The sequence below is a fragment of the Leptonotus elevatus genome, chromosome 19 (assembly GCF_054856555.1).
Source record: "Leptonotus elevatus isolate MCC_2025b chromosome 19, RoL_Lele_1.0, whole genome shotgun sequence".
Classification (NCBI taxonomy): domain Eukaryota; kingdom Metazoa; phylum Chordata; class Actinopteri; order Syngnathiformes; family Syngnathidae; genus Leptonotus; species Leptonotus elevatus.
In genome coordinates this window covers 10,546,055-10,563,137 of record NC_141257.1, presented here as the reverse complement: position 1 = coordinate 10,563,137, position 17,083 = coordinate 10,546,055, and the positions used below count along the sequence as shown (strand labels likewise).

The following is a 17,083-nucleotide window of genomic DNA, read 5'->3' as shown; positions in this document are numbered from 1 at the left end:
GTACGTACGTTGTCATTAAGGTTTACACATGACGTATCAAACGTCATAAGCTTTTTTTTTTTGTACAGGAGGGTCTGGCGCAGCTTCTGACTGAAAGGATTAGGCTTGACTGCAATGTTATTTAAAGTGAGAATAAAGTTTGCACACCGCACCCTGCCAAGTGCCAAATTAAAATTATTAATTTATTAACTTATTTACCAGCCATAAAGCAGACTTGATTCATATGGTCAATATAAGCACAAAACGTAACGAAACAAAGAGTAGTTTCTCTTAAATCTTGTTTCACCAGGAAAAATAAAAAATGCAATTAAAAATGTAATCCTTCTCAATTCTTTGGTCATCTGCAGTAGGTGTAAAAACACGCGAACATGTAAAGCAGAACATTTAATATTTTTTTGTTTATTTTTTGTGTTTGTGGCAATTCAAACTACAAATCATCAAAAGCAAGACAGAATTGGCGCTTTATATATATATATATATATATATATATATATACACACACACACACACGCTATTGACTCGCAATGCTCCGAGTTGTGTCATTGGGGCGTTTGTTCACTTCATGGGCTGAGTCTCCTACCCAGTCATAAAGTTATAGAACACGTACCTTTTTAATGTCCCTGTAAAGCAGTGCTTCTCAATTAGTTATTGTTCTTTGCACCTCCACAATTCTCCTCCTCGACTACAAATTGTCTATAAAATTGTTGTAATAGCCACTTCTGCAATTCCTTCCGCACTTGAGAGCACATTGCCACCTACTGTTGTGGTTGTGCAATTACACTTTATTCTATCACAGCAAATAAATAAAATACAGCAACATGCTCCCTGAGGTCACACGTGCACACTGCATAAACCTACTACGCTACAGTATTTTAATGTTGGTCATTACTTGAAGCTCTAAGTATTTTTTAGGTGTTACTTGGTGGAGCAAAGAAAAACTTTTACTGCTATAATTAAAGATCAGCGGCTTTTAAACGTTATAGTGATTTTGTAAGATGGTATACACTGCCCCCTAGAGATCTAAGGAGTATTGCAGCTGACAATTTTACTACAGTACTGTGCTTGTCCCATAGGGGGTGTATTATTTCATTTTGTGTGCTGTGCTCATTTCTCAATGTCTGACTCTGAAGCAGTTATTATTATAAATCATCAAAGTTAATCACGTTCACGTATCACTGCAATTATACGGTGATCCAAATTATAGCAATTTATTTGGATGCCAAAGCTGTTAATATGCAATGAAAAAGCAACACGAAAGGATGCCTATGTACAAGAAAAGACATGTTAGTAATCACACATTGGCATGAAAAGGGTAAACATGTTTTGACTGTACATTCAAATGTATACTGAAGGTGCTGATGAGAAGCAACAACGGCGTAAAGAAAACACGATATGACTGCGTTTCCGTGATAGATGTTGAGACCAATGACGACAAAGTCATCAACCAAACTACTGACAAAACACAAGTGACACTGAATTTTGTGTCGACATGAAAGCACTTAAGTCAATGAGTAGTGTGTTTTGGAACATTGGACATGCTTTATTTCAGAACTTTTCACAATTTATTTAAACATCTCACATATACAAAATAGGTACAATAGACTTTGCGATGTCATTCTTGAGAGAGATATGCCGCCTAAAATCCATTCAGAATCGGATGAGGATGGGATGTCAGTATGAACTCGGGATGTGTGATTTGAAAGGTAAAAAGCCTGAACCAAAAAACCAAAACAAACTAAAAATTTCAAGACAAACAAAAAACATGAAACAAATACTAGACATCAGGTTTAGAGGTGTTCCACCTGCTTAAAGTGGGAGCGTATCAGAGGACTAATGCAAAACTCCTTAAAGATCAATACAAAATAATACAGATAAAAGTGGTTTTGTCCACAGCTGCATTTTAGCACCATTGATTTCCGCTTCAAGTTACCGAGCACCTTCTGATACGGGACAACGCTTGAAGCATTAGAAGCCCAAACATCTCTGTTGTGGACCCGGGTTTTGCCTATTGAAGTACATGCATGAGGTAGTTCAAACCTTATTTTCATGGAAATTGTGGTTTTAAACCTCCTCTTTGGAAGATATACAAAGACCACAAAGTGATGCTTACTTTCAGCGTTTTTATTACACTTCTTTTATTTTTTACAAAAGGATGACATGATGTCCCACGACAAGGTGTTTTCCCGCGTTCCTTTGAGTTGCTGTATTAATTTGCATTGCACAATCGCTCCGTTCAGTCCGTTCAGTCCTCTCCGATAGTTGCCCATCTTAAGCAAGTGGTTGCGCAGTGAGAAATCAGCATTTAAAAAAAAAAAACAACACAGAAAGAAGGGCAGAGATTTTGTTTTTTTCGTTCTTTCTCTCTTTTGGGGTGTTAATTTATCATGAGTCTATTTATTTGAAACAGACTGGGCCAATGTCCAAACCAAACTCCTGATCAGCTCCACCAATGTCCATAGGTGCAATGTCGAGGATGGGCAGGCGAGATGGTTTATTTGTTCTGTACTCAATCACTGTCTTGCTCCACTCACCAGTGTGTCTCTGCGGAGGGGGGGCACAGGGAAAAGAGAACACATTTTAGAATGGTGCAAACCAAGACACATGGCTCAGACAATTATTTGATTAATTAACAAAAACGATCAATTGCACCCCTACTAATCTAAACACAGCATTCTGATTAATTTTGCATTCATGGGAAATGAATTAAGCAGCAACAGCTACCCGTTTTTATCCATCTCATGGGGCGGCCATTTTGTCACTTGCTGTAAACTGAAAATGACATCACAGTTGCTCAGGGCTTACGTAACGACCAATCACAGCTCAACAGAACGTCATATGACCAAACTCAGCAAACAGGTGAGCCGTGATTGGTCAACTCGTAAGCTGAGCCTTGAGCAACTGTGATATAATTTTTTTGTTGACAGTAAAGTGGCAAAATGGGTGGATGTTGCTGCTTTATTCATATTCCATGAACGCAATAGTAATCAGAAGTGGGGAAGTTACAACATATTATTGTAAGGAAAAATGTTGGGCTGACTTCTGAAATAAAATAAAAACAAGAGTACTAAAAAGAAAGTAAACTGAAACTACATTTTACATTGATAAAACTAACTATAATTAACAGCAAAAAATGTCATTTTGTTAGAATTTTTGTCAATTAATACCATACATGAGCTTTTGTGGTTCATTTTTAAATGTATTTATTTCGGTATTACTGTAGAGCTGTACAGAAGAAAAAACTAAAATACTAAAACTAATAAAAACGAACAAACCCTAATTTTTCACCTTGCACTCAACAAATGTGCCAAATATATATATAAAAAATATCTAAAACTAATAAAATCTAACAAATCCGCTGTAAAAATTGACATACTGACATTATTTCTCATCTTGCCCTCAGCAAATACGGCATATAAAAAAAACTAAAACTAACACTAAAACTAATAAAAAACGACCAAACACGCTAAATTTTTTTTTACGTAATTACCCTTTTTTCCTCTTGCACTCAACAAATATGCCATATATATATATATATATATATATATATATATATTAAAAAAAATTAGTATGAATAATAACTAACAAACCCGCTCTAAAAATTTACGTAGTGACATTATTTTTTATCTTGCCCTCAACAAATAAACCATACATAACAAAAATGAATGCTAAAACTAATCAGAACTAACAAACACGCTCTAAAAATTTACATAGTGACTTTTTTCCCCCATCTAGCTAGCCCTTGACAAATACGGCATTATATTAAAAAAAACTAAAATTAAAACTAATAAAAAAAACTTCTCTAAAAACTAAAACTAAGTGAATGAAAAAAGTTACTAATAACCTAAATAAATGACATGCATAAATAAAAACGACAGCTAAAACTTGCATTGACTCTACTCGTCGCCATGGATAATAATGGAAAGGAAAGCTCTACTCACAGTGCAACCGTCCTCCACCACCGAGAAGGTGAAACGGCTGTTGCCCTCAGCCCTCAGCTCCACATCGTTGGAGCCGCCGAGCACCACAGCCTTGTTCAGGCTGCCGCTCTCAGCATCCATGTAGGCAACGCTGTTCTTGCAGTGGTAGGTGATGTTCTGGCTAGCCTGGTTGGACAGCAGGCGCATGAAGGCCAGCTGGGTGGCCATGCTTTGAGAGCTGATGGTCTCGTCGTTGTAGGCGAACTGCAAGAGACGCCATGCAGTTGTCGTTTGTTGTCATTGTGACGTTCTCACGGCGTGAAATGTTGCGTTTCGGCTCTCGGCGGCAGCTCACCTCGGTTCCGCCGTTGATGGTCTCTCCGAACCAGACGTGCTTCTTGTTCTCTGTGCTTCTGAACCAGTTCTTCTTGGCGATGCTCTCGGGTTGGGCGTGGATGCAAGTCTCGCGGGTGGCGAAGTCGCAGAAGACCCTGATGGCGTCGTTGATGCAACCCTGGTTGGGGTCGATCCAGTAGAATCCTACGGGGCAGGAAGGGTCGCGATTGGTTTGGCTTGCGTGATTTAACGTCAACTGCGATTTCTCCGAGATTTCCACTCACCGCTGGTCCACTCGGGGTGGCCGAGCTTGATGTCACGGCAAGTGCGGGCGGGGTTCTTCCTGGATCCCTCAGGGGTGAGCAGGTTCTCAATCTGAGTGTTGAGGGACTTGATGGTGGCGTCAACCTCGTAATCCTTAGCTCTCATGGCGGGCTGGTCAGCTCTGTACTCATCGTATCCAGACAGATCGTAGCTACCGCCAGCAGCGCCGGGAGGTCCGGGCAGACCGGGAGGTCCAGGGGGACCCTATGAGAGATGCAACCCATCTTTGATATACATCTGTACTACAAGTTTGAAATATTCACTTGTAAGAGTACTTACAACAGGGCCGATGTGTCCGGGGGCACCACGAGCACCAGAAGTGCCAATAGTACCGTGGGCACCAGCTCTACCATCCTTACCAGGAGGTCCGTGGGGTCCGGCGCCACCCTGAAGTAGAGAGAAACACGTTGGTCACATTTCCAACCGATAACCAACTTACAACTGACCTGGACGTAAGAGGAAATTATTAACATTTCACTCACTCTGGGTCCAGAGGGTCCATTAGCACCAGCAGATCCGGTGTCACCAGGGGCACCCTGGATGGAGAGATGCCATTAAATGACATTGTATGCGCTGTATGCAGATATATTAGTCCTATCATCAATAATTGATCCTCTCACTATTGGGACACTATTTTTTCTTGCGTATCATGGCGGTGCGCTTCACTCACAGAAGGTCCTTGCACTCCCTGCAGACCAGGATGTCCACGAAGACCCTTCATTCCGAAATCTCCTTTGTCTCCGGCAACTCCCTTCTCGCCACGGACTCCAGCGGGCCCCTAGAAGACATACAAGGACATACATGGCATTGTCATGTTGACTTCTGCGGCACATGTGATCATGATATGATTTAGTTTTAGGGAGGCCGGCGTGTAAGATGGTAGTTCTACTTACAGCGGCACCTCTAGCTCCAGCAGCTCCAGCAACTCCAGCAGGTCCGGTGAAGCCCTGTGGCGTTGACATAGGGTCAATAAATGTTTGTCACAAATCGATGATGGAAATAGTTGGTTGCTATGGAAACGTACAGAGTCTCCACGGTTTCCGGCTCTTCCGACGGCTCCGCTGGGGCCAGCGGGTCCGGGAGCACCAGAAAGTCCCAAAGCACCAGAGGGACCGGGGTCACCGCGGTCTCCCTGAGCACAGCGAGAACAGGCAGGTGAGGACCAGAACAGAAAGTAAAATATATATTGATATTTATACCTTGATACCAGCAGCACCAGGACGACCAGGAGGACCATCGTTACCAGAGTTGCCCTGCGGATGTTGAAATGTAACGTTTAAAACCCAACATTGTACGTTCTCATCCCTTCATCAATATTAGTAGAGGTGGCAAATCCAGGTCCAGAAAGTAAAAACCCTGCCACAGTTTTGGCTTTAGCCACAGGTGCGTCTACTCAACCAGCAGCATTCTGGACCTGGTTTCGCCATCTCTGAGCATAAGATGGTATATTGTACTGCATTATAGTACCTCACGTCCAGCCTCTCCCTGAGGTCCGGTCATACCAGGCATACCAATGTTACCAGCGGGGCCACGGGCACCAGCGGCACCAGCAGGTCCGAGTCTACCAGGCTCTCCCTAGGATGTGACAAAATCGACAATAAATACCGATGCATGAAATAATATACAAAAAATCATTCTGTGAGGTCATAAACTTCAATACTCACGAGAGCGCCGGGACCACCAGGAGTACCACGATCGCCTCTAGCTCCAGGAAGACCGACAAATCCTTGAAGACCAAGAGGTCCAGAAGTTCCAGGAGTACCAGGAGGACCCTAAACCCAAGCAGAGCATCATGAAACGAATGAACGATGACTATCATTGTGGTTGTATGTGCATTCAAACTTACAGCAGGTCCAGACTCTCCAGAAGGTCCCTTCTCTCCAGCGGGGCCAGGGGGTCCAACCATACCCTGCTCTCCAGCGGAGCCAGCGGGGCCAACGTCTCCACGGACACCACGGGGACCATCTTTACCAATGGGACCAGCAAGGCCAGAGGGTCCGACAATACCCTGGTAGGAGGGGAAAATATGAAATTTGTGCTTTTTGGGGGCTCTCGATGACCCAAACTAATGTGAAATGTGCTTACAGCAGATCCAGCGGGGCCAATTCTGCCAGCAGCTCCAGGGAAACCAGTCAGACCCTATTATGAAAAAATAGGAAGTAAAGAATCCCAAATGGCAAATAAATAATGACATTTTAACAACTCAGTTGCTATGTTTAATTGATTGGCAATAAAAGCGTTGTATTATTTTAACAAAAATGATCGAGTTTGGAAAATCAACAAATTTGACTTTTGTAGAGCATGGAAAGCCACTTATTATGAAAGACATGTAGGGCCATGATGGAAATGACCAATTTAAAAATACATTTTAAAATATTAAAAAATAATAATAATTATTAGGTCATTGATTCCAAGCTCGGGTGCCATGAGAATTTGCCAAAATTATTCATTACAAATATATTTTTGCTCATTATACAATATGCATGCCAGCGATGATACTGAAAGGCAGAACAATTAAATGCTTTCCACTAGAGGGCGCACTTTACAATTAACCTGTTAACATCCACCTGTTGCCATTCATACAACAAAATGGCTTCCAGTGAGTTCAATTTGTGAGTGAACGGAGATGAGATCATAGTTAAATCAGTAATCATACTTTTTGGGACTTTTTTTTGTGTGCTGTGAGATTTTTCTAACATTCAATGGATGCCCGAGCTCAATAAATGTTACGTCACTGTGATATACTGACTGCCATTTTCTCAATATTCCTCCACAAAATTAAAGACTAGGGCCTTGCAATACTGCCCAATTTTTTTAAAGGTAGGCTTTCCAGTAAGAGTAACATTATTTTTTTTTTGGTGTGCAGTAACTGCAAAATCTTACTATAACAAATGTGCTGAAGAATAATTAATGAGTATTTTTTTTAAAGACTCACCTGAGGTCCATTATCTCCACGAGGGCCAGTAGGTCCAGCAGGTCCGGAAGGACCCTGAAAAGAAGGTCAGATTGAATTTCACATTACTGTCAACCAATGATTACATAACATAACAGTCATTTTTAATGCATGTGAACGTTAATGCCGTGACCAGAAACGACAACTCACAGAAGGTCCAGATGGTCCAGCTTGTCCAGCTTGTCCAGCGGGGCCAGCATCTCCCTTTCCTCCGGCAAGTCCACGCTCTCCTCTTGCTCCGGTCTGTCCGTTAGCGCCCTGTAGGGTGAAGCGAGAACAGCGCTTGGCTATTGTGTCTGATCATTATGGAGTACTGATCCATTTTGTAGGTGAGAGGGTGTCATCTTACAGGGGCTCCAGCGAATCCAGGGGCTCCGGCGGGTCCAACCTCTCCACGCTCGCCCTATGGTGAATATAAAGATACCCGCACTCAGCAACATAATGCATATATGATTGAATTTGTTTTCTACATTTGGGATCAATAACACTTACAGAGGCACCACGGACTCCGGAAGGTCCAGCGGGTCCGAAAGAGCCACTCTCACCCTATAAAAGACCATTTGTAAGTGAGTATGAAGAGCACACTGTATCATATACATGTATGTTAAATCATATTGACGATAAATATTTTGTTTGGTTGATGCCGTGTCATACTGAATTATAGGATTGACAATTATCCTTATTTTTAGTTGCATTTGAAAATGCCCATCAAGTGATGTTGAATATTAAAGACGCAGCTACATCTAAGACGTCTAATTCCGGAAGCTTGTGTCATATGCTTGCCTTGTCGCCATTGGCTCCTGTGGGTCCTGGGGGTCCAGCGGATCCGGGGACACCCTACAAATCAACAAGAGAAGACGTTTAAGAGCATGTCGCTGCTTTGGAAATCATCAGCATTGATTTGAGTGTGAAGTGACTGAAGGTAAGAAGTGCACTTACACGGGCACCGTCTCTTCCGCCATTGCCGTCGGGTCCTTTGTGTCCAACCTCTCCCTGTGATAAGAACAGTGAGAGTTTGCGTCAGACCTACGACTCAAAATCGAAATGCCCTGGATCTTGTCTTGTCACGACTTTCTGCGCTGACCTTCTCTCCCTTGACTCCAGCGGGACCGGCGACTCCACGCTCTCCGGGCATGCCGCCAGCTCCCTGGTGTCCAGGAGCACCAACATGTCCACCAATGCCAGGCTCTCCCTGGAAGTGGATTGAAAAAGCTCGGGTTCATTTTGGCTGCAAATGACATGGACTGTTTCTTTTTTTGAGTCACGCTTGGCCTAACCGGGTCTCCGCAGCTAACATCTTACCTTGGCACCGTCGGTACCAGGAGCTCCAGCAGCACCACGGGCTCCCATAGGTCCCTGAGGTCCGGAGGATCCACCAGCACCGGGGTTACCACGCTCTCCCTGTAGGAGGACACAGAGGCTTATCAGTGGAAAGTCCACAAAGCTTCACAAATAACAACCAATATAATGTGGACAACAAATCATTTACCTTGGCACCAGCAAGTCCAGCGACTCCCTGGTCTCCTGGGATACCCTGTTAGGGACACAACAGGCGTCATATAAGCTTTTTATGCATTAAATGTGCATTGCATAATGTTCATTTTATGTGTGTTTGTGATAAGTACTTACTCTATCTCCAGCCTTGCCAGCCTCTCCAGCAGAACCAGCGGGTCCAGGCAGACCCTGAAAATGTATAAAAACACTTGAGTAAGACAATTGGATTGGTTGTAATTAATAAATGACTGAATACATGTTAGCATACTTATAATTTTTTTTGACTCAATTGCTCCAAAAAGTATTTATTAAAAATAATTATCTTTGTTTATCTTTCTTTGCCAGTGACGTATAGTGACAAGCAGAACAATTAAGTGTGCCTCACTAAAAGTAAAAAAATTCACCTTTTATTCACTTTTTGAAGTGAACTGATTTTTTTATTTTTGAATTATCAGTAGCAAAAAAGGCATTCAAACCTGGAAACCAGGAGATCCAGCAGGTCCCTGCTCTCCCTTCTCACCAGAACCACCCTATAACAGGAAAGAGCAAAACAAGGTTACAGTAATATGCTATTATAAAACATGTAAATGGTTTTAAATTGTTAAATAGCACACGGATACTTACAGAAACTCCCAGGGGGCCAGTGGCGCCATTGTTACCATCAGGGCCAGAAGGTCCCTACACACAGACATTCATATGATTATCACAGCAGACTACTGAGTACATGTTCAATTGTATTGGATATTATTATTATCATTAGGGATGTTCGACATCACTATTTTTCAGACTGATACCAGTACGTGTACTCAACTCTTGATCGATACGAGTACTTTCCCCCCCAACAAACAATGACAGATCATTTTAAAGAAAGACCTAGATACCCCAATATAGCAATTTTCTATTCTTCTCATTTCTCATTTCTAGTTCCTATTCATAAGATGGCCACAAGGGGGGCACTTACTCTCAGTCCAGTAGCTCCAACAGATCCCTTCTCTCCGGGTTTGCCAAGCTCACCCTAGAAGACATTCAAGTCAAAAAGTTAAGATGGCGTTGTGCGCTTTTAAGCTAACTATACTTGTTTATTCCCTCATTAGTTTTTAGTCATCGTGACTCTACTTACAGAGGGTCCCTTGGGTCCAGGGAAGCCGATGTTTCCAGGCTGGCCTCTAGGTCCAGCTGGGCCGGGAGCACCGGTGCGGCCATCTTGTCCAGCAGGACCCTACAGGAGGGAACCGTAACGATTCGCATGGTCAGAGCATGAAAGCTTTTTTTTCTCGCTACCTTATATTTGGAAGGTTACTCACAGAAGGTCCCTCCTTTCCTGGGGGTCCAGAGTTTCCGGGGCTTCCGGGGTGACCCTGTTGAAAACATGTTCTGGTTAAATGTGTTGTTGTTAGTTTACATTTGTGTTTCATCAGGGTTTTGTTCCTGTGACACACATCGCAACGTCGAATTGGAAGGCCTAAATTATATCAATGGCGGAATTAGACAAACAATACCCACTCTGAGACCAGCAGATCCAGGCTCACCAGCACGGCCAGCATCTCCAGGGGCTCCACGAGCTCCAGCAGAGCCGGTGGCTCCACGAGCACCAGGCATACCCTACCATGACATACCATAAGATGAAAAACCAGGAGCAAAAAACGAGTCTCAAAGTCTTGTGTGAAGCTTTACTTACAAGAGGGCCGACTCTTCCCTCAGTTCCGGGCATTCCACGGCTTCCGGGAGAACCCTAGAGGAGACACACAAGGCCTGTCAGGTGATCCCCAAAACAAGATGGCGTTCGTTACGACCATCGGCACCAATCACTCACTCTAGATCCACGGCTACCAACGGGGCCGGAAGCACCGATCTCGCCAGTAGATCCACGTTTGCCCTCCTCGCCCTGAGGTCCGGGGGTACCCTGAGGTCCAGCGCTACCCTGCAGAAAGCAACGAATGGAGGACCGCGCAATTAACCAGACGTCAACGTGACAAGGAAACGATCAAACACGAGTAGGATGTCTTTCAAACTTACAGGCTCACCCTTGGCACCAACGTCTCCCTTCACACCCTGAACACCGGGATCTCCCTAAAACAGGTGCAACAGAAACAAAACGCAATTTATATGCTTGAACTTGCACAACTTTTTGCTTTAGTGTTAATTGTGAATGTTGACTTACAGCAAGGCCTCTGGGACCAGAAGCACCCTGGGGTCCCTGAGGTCCGGGTCCTCCTCTGGGTCCGGGGAATCCAGGAGCTCCAGAAACACCGGCAGCACCCTAAAAGGGCAAACAAAAGTGGCACATGAGTTCCACCGAGCAACTTTTTGGCTATTATTGCATGTATACATATATGATTAAGGTCATGCAAATTGTTTAATCACTTACAGAAGCTCCCTTGGCTCCGTTCAGGCCATTAGCACCAGGGTTACCCTAAGAAAGAACAGAAATCCAATACGTAAACAACAGAAAGAATAGAAAAAAAATCACACTGATATCAATCTATTAAAAAAAGGTAAGCAACAGTAGTGTACTTACAAGGGGACCAACGGGGCCAACGGCACCATTGGAACCGGGCTCTCCTCTAGCTCCCTGAGGTCCAGAGGGACCAGTAGAACCAACAGGTCCAACCTCTCCCTGTGAATGGCGGAAATCATCCAATCAATACACAGGGCCTATCTGATCTGTGCTTTGGAAAAGTTAATCAAACTAAATGAGGCCTACCTTGGGTCCGGGGCCACCGGGGAAACCTGGGGCACCAGCAGCGCCAACGGGTCCCTGTGGAGAGCAGCCACAGTCAGAATGCACAGCCCCAAATATAATGTATTACGGCCACCATTTTGGGATGGTTCTTACAGCAGCACCAGCGGGTCCAGTGTTGCCATCAGCACCACGAGCACCAACGGGGCCACCAGGGCCGGCACGGCCTCTCTCACCAGCCAGACCGCGAGGTCCCTGGATGGGGCAAAGCGCAGATGTGTGTTCACTCACGGGATAATGATCTGCTAATTGAGTCGAAGTGGGAAGCCGAGTGGCATGCGACACTTACAACAAGTCCTGGTCTTCCAGCAGCTCCGTGTGCGCCAGCCTCACCCTACATTGAGGAGGAGAAGGTGAGCTTCGTGTGCTTCATCATCTGTAATAAGCAAGAGAGGAGACGGTTGACCCGCTTTCTTACCTTGACTCCAGCGGCACCAGGCTCTCCCTTGCGTCCATCCAAACCATTGTAACCCTGAAAAAAGGAAAAGAAAAGGTCATTATATGATATGGCATAATAAATAAAATGGTGGCATGAAAATGATGAGTAATCCAAAGGGAACTATAGCAAGGGTAATTGAATGGTTATTTTAAGGCTAAGATTAGCTTCTCGATGTCAAGTAAGAATATAGTTTTTTTATTTTTATTGCAGAGCAAAAATCCACTTTTGTGCAATTTTGGTCTCATGTGACGCCATTTTGGTCCAGATTGCCTCATGCCAAGCGTGCTACTTACTCTGTGTCCCTTCATTCCGGGAAGTCCAGGGGTTCCGGGGAATCCACGAGCACCCTGTAGTTCAAAACAAACGCAATGTTAGAGAGACAAATCGGTGTGGTTCCATTACATGAAAGTGTTGTGCTCAGGCCAGCTGCTTACCTGAGCGCCGGGGGTACCTCTGTCTCCGGGCTTGCCAGGTCTGCCATTGTTACCCTGAGAGTGGAAAAGTGGCTCAATTTAATCCCAAAAGAACGAAAAAAACAATGTCAGCATTTGTTTTGACACCATTGTTTACTTACGTCCTCTCCAGCTTTGCCAGGAGGTCCAGGGGGACCACGGGCACCAACGGGACCCTTTGACATAAAACAAGAGTGTTATGACAACGATTCTCCTCCCCATTTTGAATTTTGGGAGTACATTAAAAATGATCTTACAGTCTGTCCAGGCTCGCCAGGCTCACCAGGGTGTCCGGTGTGTCCTTGAGGTCCCTGTCAAGACAAATCACAAGTGCAGCTTTCAGTCATGATAACGCCAGTGGCACAAGTGTAACACCAGATTGTGATTTGAGTCCAAATATCAAACTTACAGGGGCTCCAGAAGCTCCGGGAGGACCTCTGTTGCCCATCACACCCTAAAGCGAAAAACAATCAAGTGTGAATCATGTAATGTGTTGGAGGAAATGTGGCTTTGGTGCATTAGTGTGTGACAAGGTCCTCACAGCGGGTGACACTGGATCTGGGGGCTTGGAATACTGAGCAGCAAAGTTCTGCAAAAGACAAAAATAGAGTTTGTTATTTACACACAAAAAAAAATACATGTGAAGTCAGTGCACTCAAAAAAATAATAATAAAGAGATTTACAGTAGGTTGCAAATTAAAGTCATGCCAAGTTAAGAGGAAGTGATGTCATCAGACTCAAGAAGTAACACGCAGTTGACCTTTGACCAATATGGATCACGTCGTATACACATCGCCAAACAGTCTCATTTTTTCATGCTTTGTAGTTTTTGTTTCAGTTTTTACAAATAATAATAATAATTTTTTAAAAAAAAGGGGGGGGGGAACGTACTCCTCCGAGTCCAGGGGGTCCAGGGGGGCCAGCGGGGCCGGGAAGTCCAGGTTTTCCATCTTTTCCATCAGGTCCCTGGGGACCCTATACAACAGAGACATGTGGCCATGAGGTAAGCTCTCAAGCTACAATTGTGATTTTATTATTGCGTTTCCATAGCAAAATACTTCATAGCTGTACCCATGAGTGTATCATATTGCTAAAAATACAATTGCTATGAGATGAATTAAGCAAAAACATTAGCATGGCTACCATGTTGACATGGGGTCCATGCAAAATGGGATGTGGCCTAATAAGGTTAGAAGGTCAAACCATGTCAACAAAATGTCTAACATCTAACATTTGTCATAAAAAAAAAAAAACACAACAACTAACATGAATTAACATGAAAATCAATCCAATCCAGATTTTTAGCTTACCCTGTCACCTCGAGGTCCTTTGTCTCCTCGGGGGCCCTACGGCAGGAAAATAAGCGAGTCAGCTTAAAACACACACCAGATGTCTCTCAGCTGAGCTGCTTGAAAAGCAGCCCCTTCCCTCTCCTCTAACCCTAAACAGATCTGCATAAAGCACTAGATGCAGAGCAGGTACATCAAATGTGCACGTCAACAAACTTGAGCAGGGCACATTTTCAGTGACGGGGCATGACAAAACGTTGCCGTTTGAGCGATGCTAAAAACTCAAATGCTCTGATGTGCCGTGCCGTAAGGTGGCAAACCACACATAAGGGAAACATTACGTGCTCACCTTCACACCCTTAGAAGGGAAATAAGATACATAGATGTAAGTTGATGAACATCTTTATAAAGTGTCATCTTTTTGCGTATCATACACCATAAGTCTCAAAGCACAGCAATGCGCAGGTGTATCTGAGCAACAGCAGACGATGATAATGAGGCAGCCAAATATAAATAGTGCCGCTGAAGATGTAAACAAAGTGTATTTTGGGCAATCCCAATGGTGAGTTCCCATTTTCATCACTAGGAATGGGATGTAGAATTGAATTAAAAATTGTCATATTGTTTTGATTACTGAGACTTATCAGTCCGAGATCTGATATGTAATCATTGGCTGAAGTGATGAGGAGGCAAGGGAAGGCCGCTGCCCCTCGCTGCAGCCCTTAGAAAGGATCCTTTGTGCCATGCAGGACCCTGAGGGTGCCTGGTGGTTTAAGCTTTCCTCGACACGGTCTTCAGCCAGTCGGACTCGCACCTATCCCACGACAGGACCTTCGTCGAGGGGGCGCACATTTATCAATCCTAAACTGTGGTTGAGATTGCTCAAATCGCACAGGCGGCATCATTTTCTGGGATATGCGCATGTTTTTTTTTGGGTCGTCAACACAAGACAAGGTAACAATATCTGCACACTGTTTTCATGTTTGCATGCATGTGTGTACTAACCGAGACTGCAGCGTCGCACAGATGACAGATGAAGAGGAGGCAGAGGGAGAGGAGGCGGTTGTGGGGGAGAAAAAGGGAAGACACCGTTAGAACACAGAAGCAACACAAGAGCAAGACAAACTGTCATTGCTAGCTTCAAATCATATCGTTACATTTCTGTTACAATGCTTAAATGTGTTGTAAGGATGAACAAATGTAGCGATTTCCTGGAGGTTTTCGGTGGCTAGACATGTGCTAGACATTGGTCACAGCCCACTTTAAATGCCTTTCAACAGCAATGTCAATCAAAGCATTCCTGGCTGCTATGAAGTCAGGCCTGGGCAGGTATAGAACGTGCCTCAAAGACAAGTACAGCCAAACATAGCAAACGACATAAAAATGACAACAGTTGTAAAATGCACAATATAACTTAAAGTACTTTATACTTTGCTTTGTTAGTCAACTGTATATTGCAAGATGACTGAACTGATTCTTCAAAGTTGATGAAAATGTTCATTTTGATTATCTGACGACTGTTTTTGTTATATCTCGCAGTGCTACAATGTGCATTAGCACAAACGGGACACCGGAGGCCTCTCTCAATGTGGACCAGCTAGTCCAGCTTGGCTTTTGGCTGAGCAGGACCTCCCCATGAACTCTAAAGTGGCGTGTCTAATTTAGACCACAAGGTGGCGCAGAAGGACACACCAAGTGATGAGAGAAGTTGATCTCAACCTTTTAAGGTATTGATTTAAAATGTAGAACGTTCCCATTTAAAAGCGTTAATCACATATATTATTATTGAAATACAGTTGTAATTAAATAATACACGATTCGATCATTTGTGGTTTTAACTGGATTATAGTCAAATGTAGGATAAATATAATACTGTACAGATATAATCTGACACATTAAAAAAATTAACATGTAATAATGGTCAGAGTAATTTCTACTTTGCATTAACTGGCGTCAAGTTAGTCTCAATTAAATTGGGCCAGAGGTGTAGTTCACACCAATGGCCACCAGGGGGCAGGATTGCATTTTTTCCTACAATCAATCTTCATCCCTGGATGTCTGGATGGAACATTAAGTACAACGCCCCAACTCTTTTCTTCCCTTAACTTTAGGATAAAAAAACATTTTTAAATAATTCTAACCGATCTAAAAGCTTTCACGACTACTTTCGACATCTCGTTCAAAAGCCAAACTTTTTTCTTTTCTCAGGAGTGCAACTACTCCTATGATAATTATTGTATCCTTGGAAAAAACCGAAGATTCCTCCGAATGAACTCATTCCGTAGATTTTTTTTTTTTTTTCGTTTTAAAGCAGCAGTGATTTGAGCTGTCTGTCTTGACGTTGAAGTAAGTTCCAACCCAAAAGCCAAAAAAAAAAAAAAGATCCTCAAGCAGCGTGGGTGAAAATATCCAGGAGACAAAAGAGCAGATATGGTAAAAAAAACTTACATTGACATGTTGCTAGGTATAAAGTTACTGCAAGCAGCAACAGAATCCGGGTATCCACAAAGCTGAGCATGTCTAAATAGACATGCAGACTCCTTGTGCTGCTGTGCCCCTCTTTTTAAACCACCTTCAAGCAGGCATACAGTTGAGATGACGCGAGTAACTCCAAACTGAGCAGAAGCCTGCAGCCGTGATGCTAGAATAATAATGTTCTATCAGGCCTATTTATACGGCAGGAGGGTCCCGGGTCTGCGTGTCGAAAGTCAGCCCACCGGCCAATGAGAGACGAGAAACCCAATCTGACTCCCATCCCTCTCTCCCTCTCTCCCTCGCGTCGTCATGTGGTCCTGCATCTCCCAGCCTCCTCTCGGCCGCCACCGGAGCTCGTTTGGCGAAAAAAAGAAAGAAAGAAAAAAACTCCGTGATGACGAGTGCATCGATTTAATTAGATCCATTCTTTTTGAGGACGTGGACAGCGTGGACGTTTAAAAGAGAGAGGGAGGCCCACGTTTCTCTCCTTTGCGCGGCGCGGGGAGACCGGACGGTCCAGTTTGCGTGCGTAAAAAGTAGCCAGCGTGCGCAACGACGAAATAACTCGCGCTTGGATTTGGAAAACCAAGTCATGTGCGGCGTTTCGGGACTTTTGAATCGGAATTTCACTTCATCAATGTATTGATTCCAGTGTTTCAGCTTT

At 43.7% G+C, this 17,083-nt stretch overlaps 1 protein-coding gene across 1 annotated transcript; it reads right to left on the bottom strand.

The window, feature by feature from the left end:
* Positions 1-1,512: 1,512 nt before the first annotated feature.
* col1a2 (collagen, type I, alpha 2) lies at positions 1,513-16,594 on the bottom strand. The gene is made up of 50 exons (XM_086062144.1): positions 16,393-16,594; positions 14,950-14,954; positions 13,966-14,001; positions 13,547-13,630; positions 13,197-13,244; positions 13,065-13,109; positions 12,913-12,966; positions 12,778-12,831; positions 12,638-12,691; positions 12,497-12,550; positions 12,183-12,236; positions 12,054-12,098; positions 11,861-11,959; positions 11,729-11,782; positions 11,543-11,641; positions 11,393-11,437; positions 11,186-11,284; positions 11,041-11,094; positions 10,838-10,945; positions 10,703-10,756; positions 10,528-10,626; positions 10,329-10,382; positions 10,145-10,243; positions 9,986-10,039; positions 9,649-9,702; positions 9,501-9,554; positions 9,160-9,213; positions 9,020-9,064; positions 8,833-8,931; positions 8,615-8,722; positions 8,470-8,523; positions 8,314-8,367; positions 8,023-8,076; positions 7,880-7,933; positions 7,681-7,788; positions 7,513-7,566; positions 6,663-6,716; positions 6,424-6,585; positions 6,242-6,349; positions 6,045-6,152; positions 5,777-5,830; positions 5,602-5,709; positions 5,471-5,524; positions 5,248-5,355; positions 5,060-5,113; positions 4,857-4,964; positions 4,538-4,781; positions 4,273-4,457; positions 3,939-4,181; positions 1,513-2,541 (listed from the first exon to the last, which is right to left on the bottom strand). The coding sequence occupies exons 1-50, from the start codon at positions 16,460-16,462 to the stop codon at positions 2,395-2,397; spliced, it is 4,050 nt and encodes a 1,349-aa protein (XP_085918270.1). The 5' UTR covers positions 16,463-16,594; the 3' UTR covers positions 1,513-2,394.
* Between the last annotated feature and the right edge of the window lie 489 nt (positions 16,595-17,083).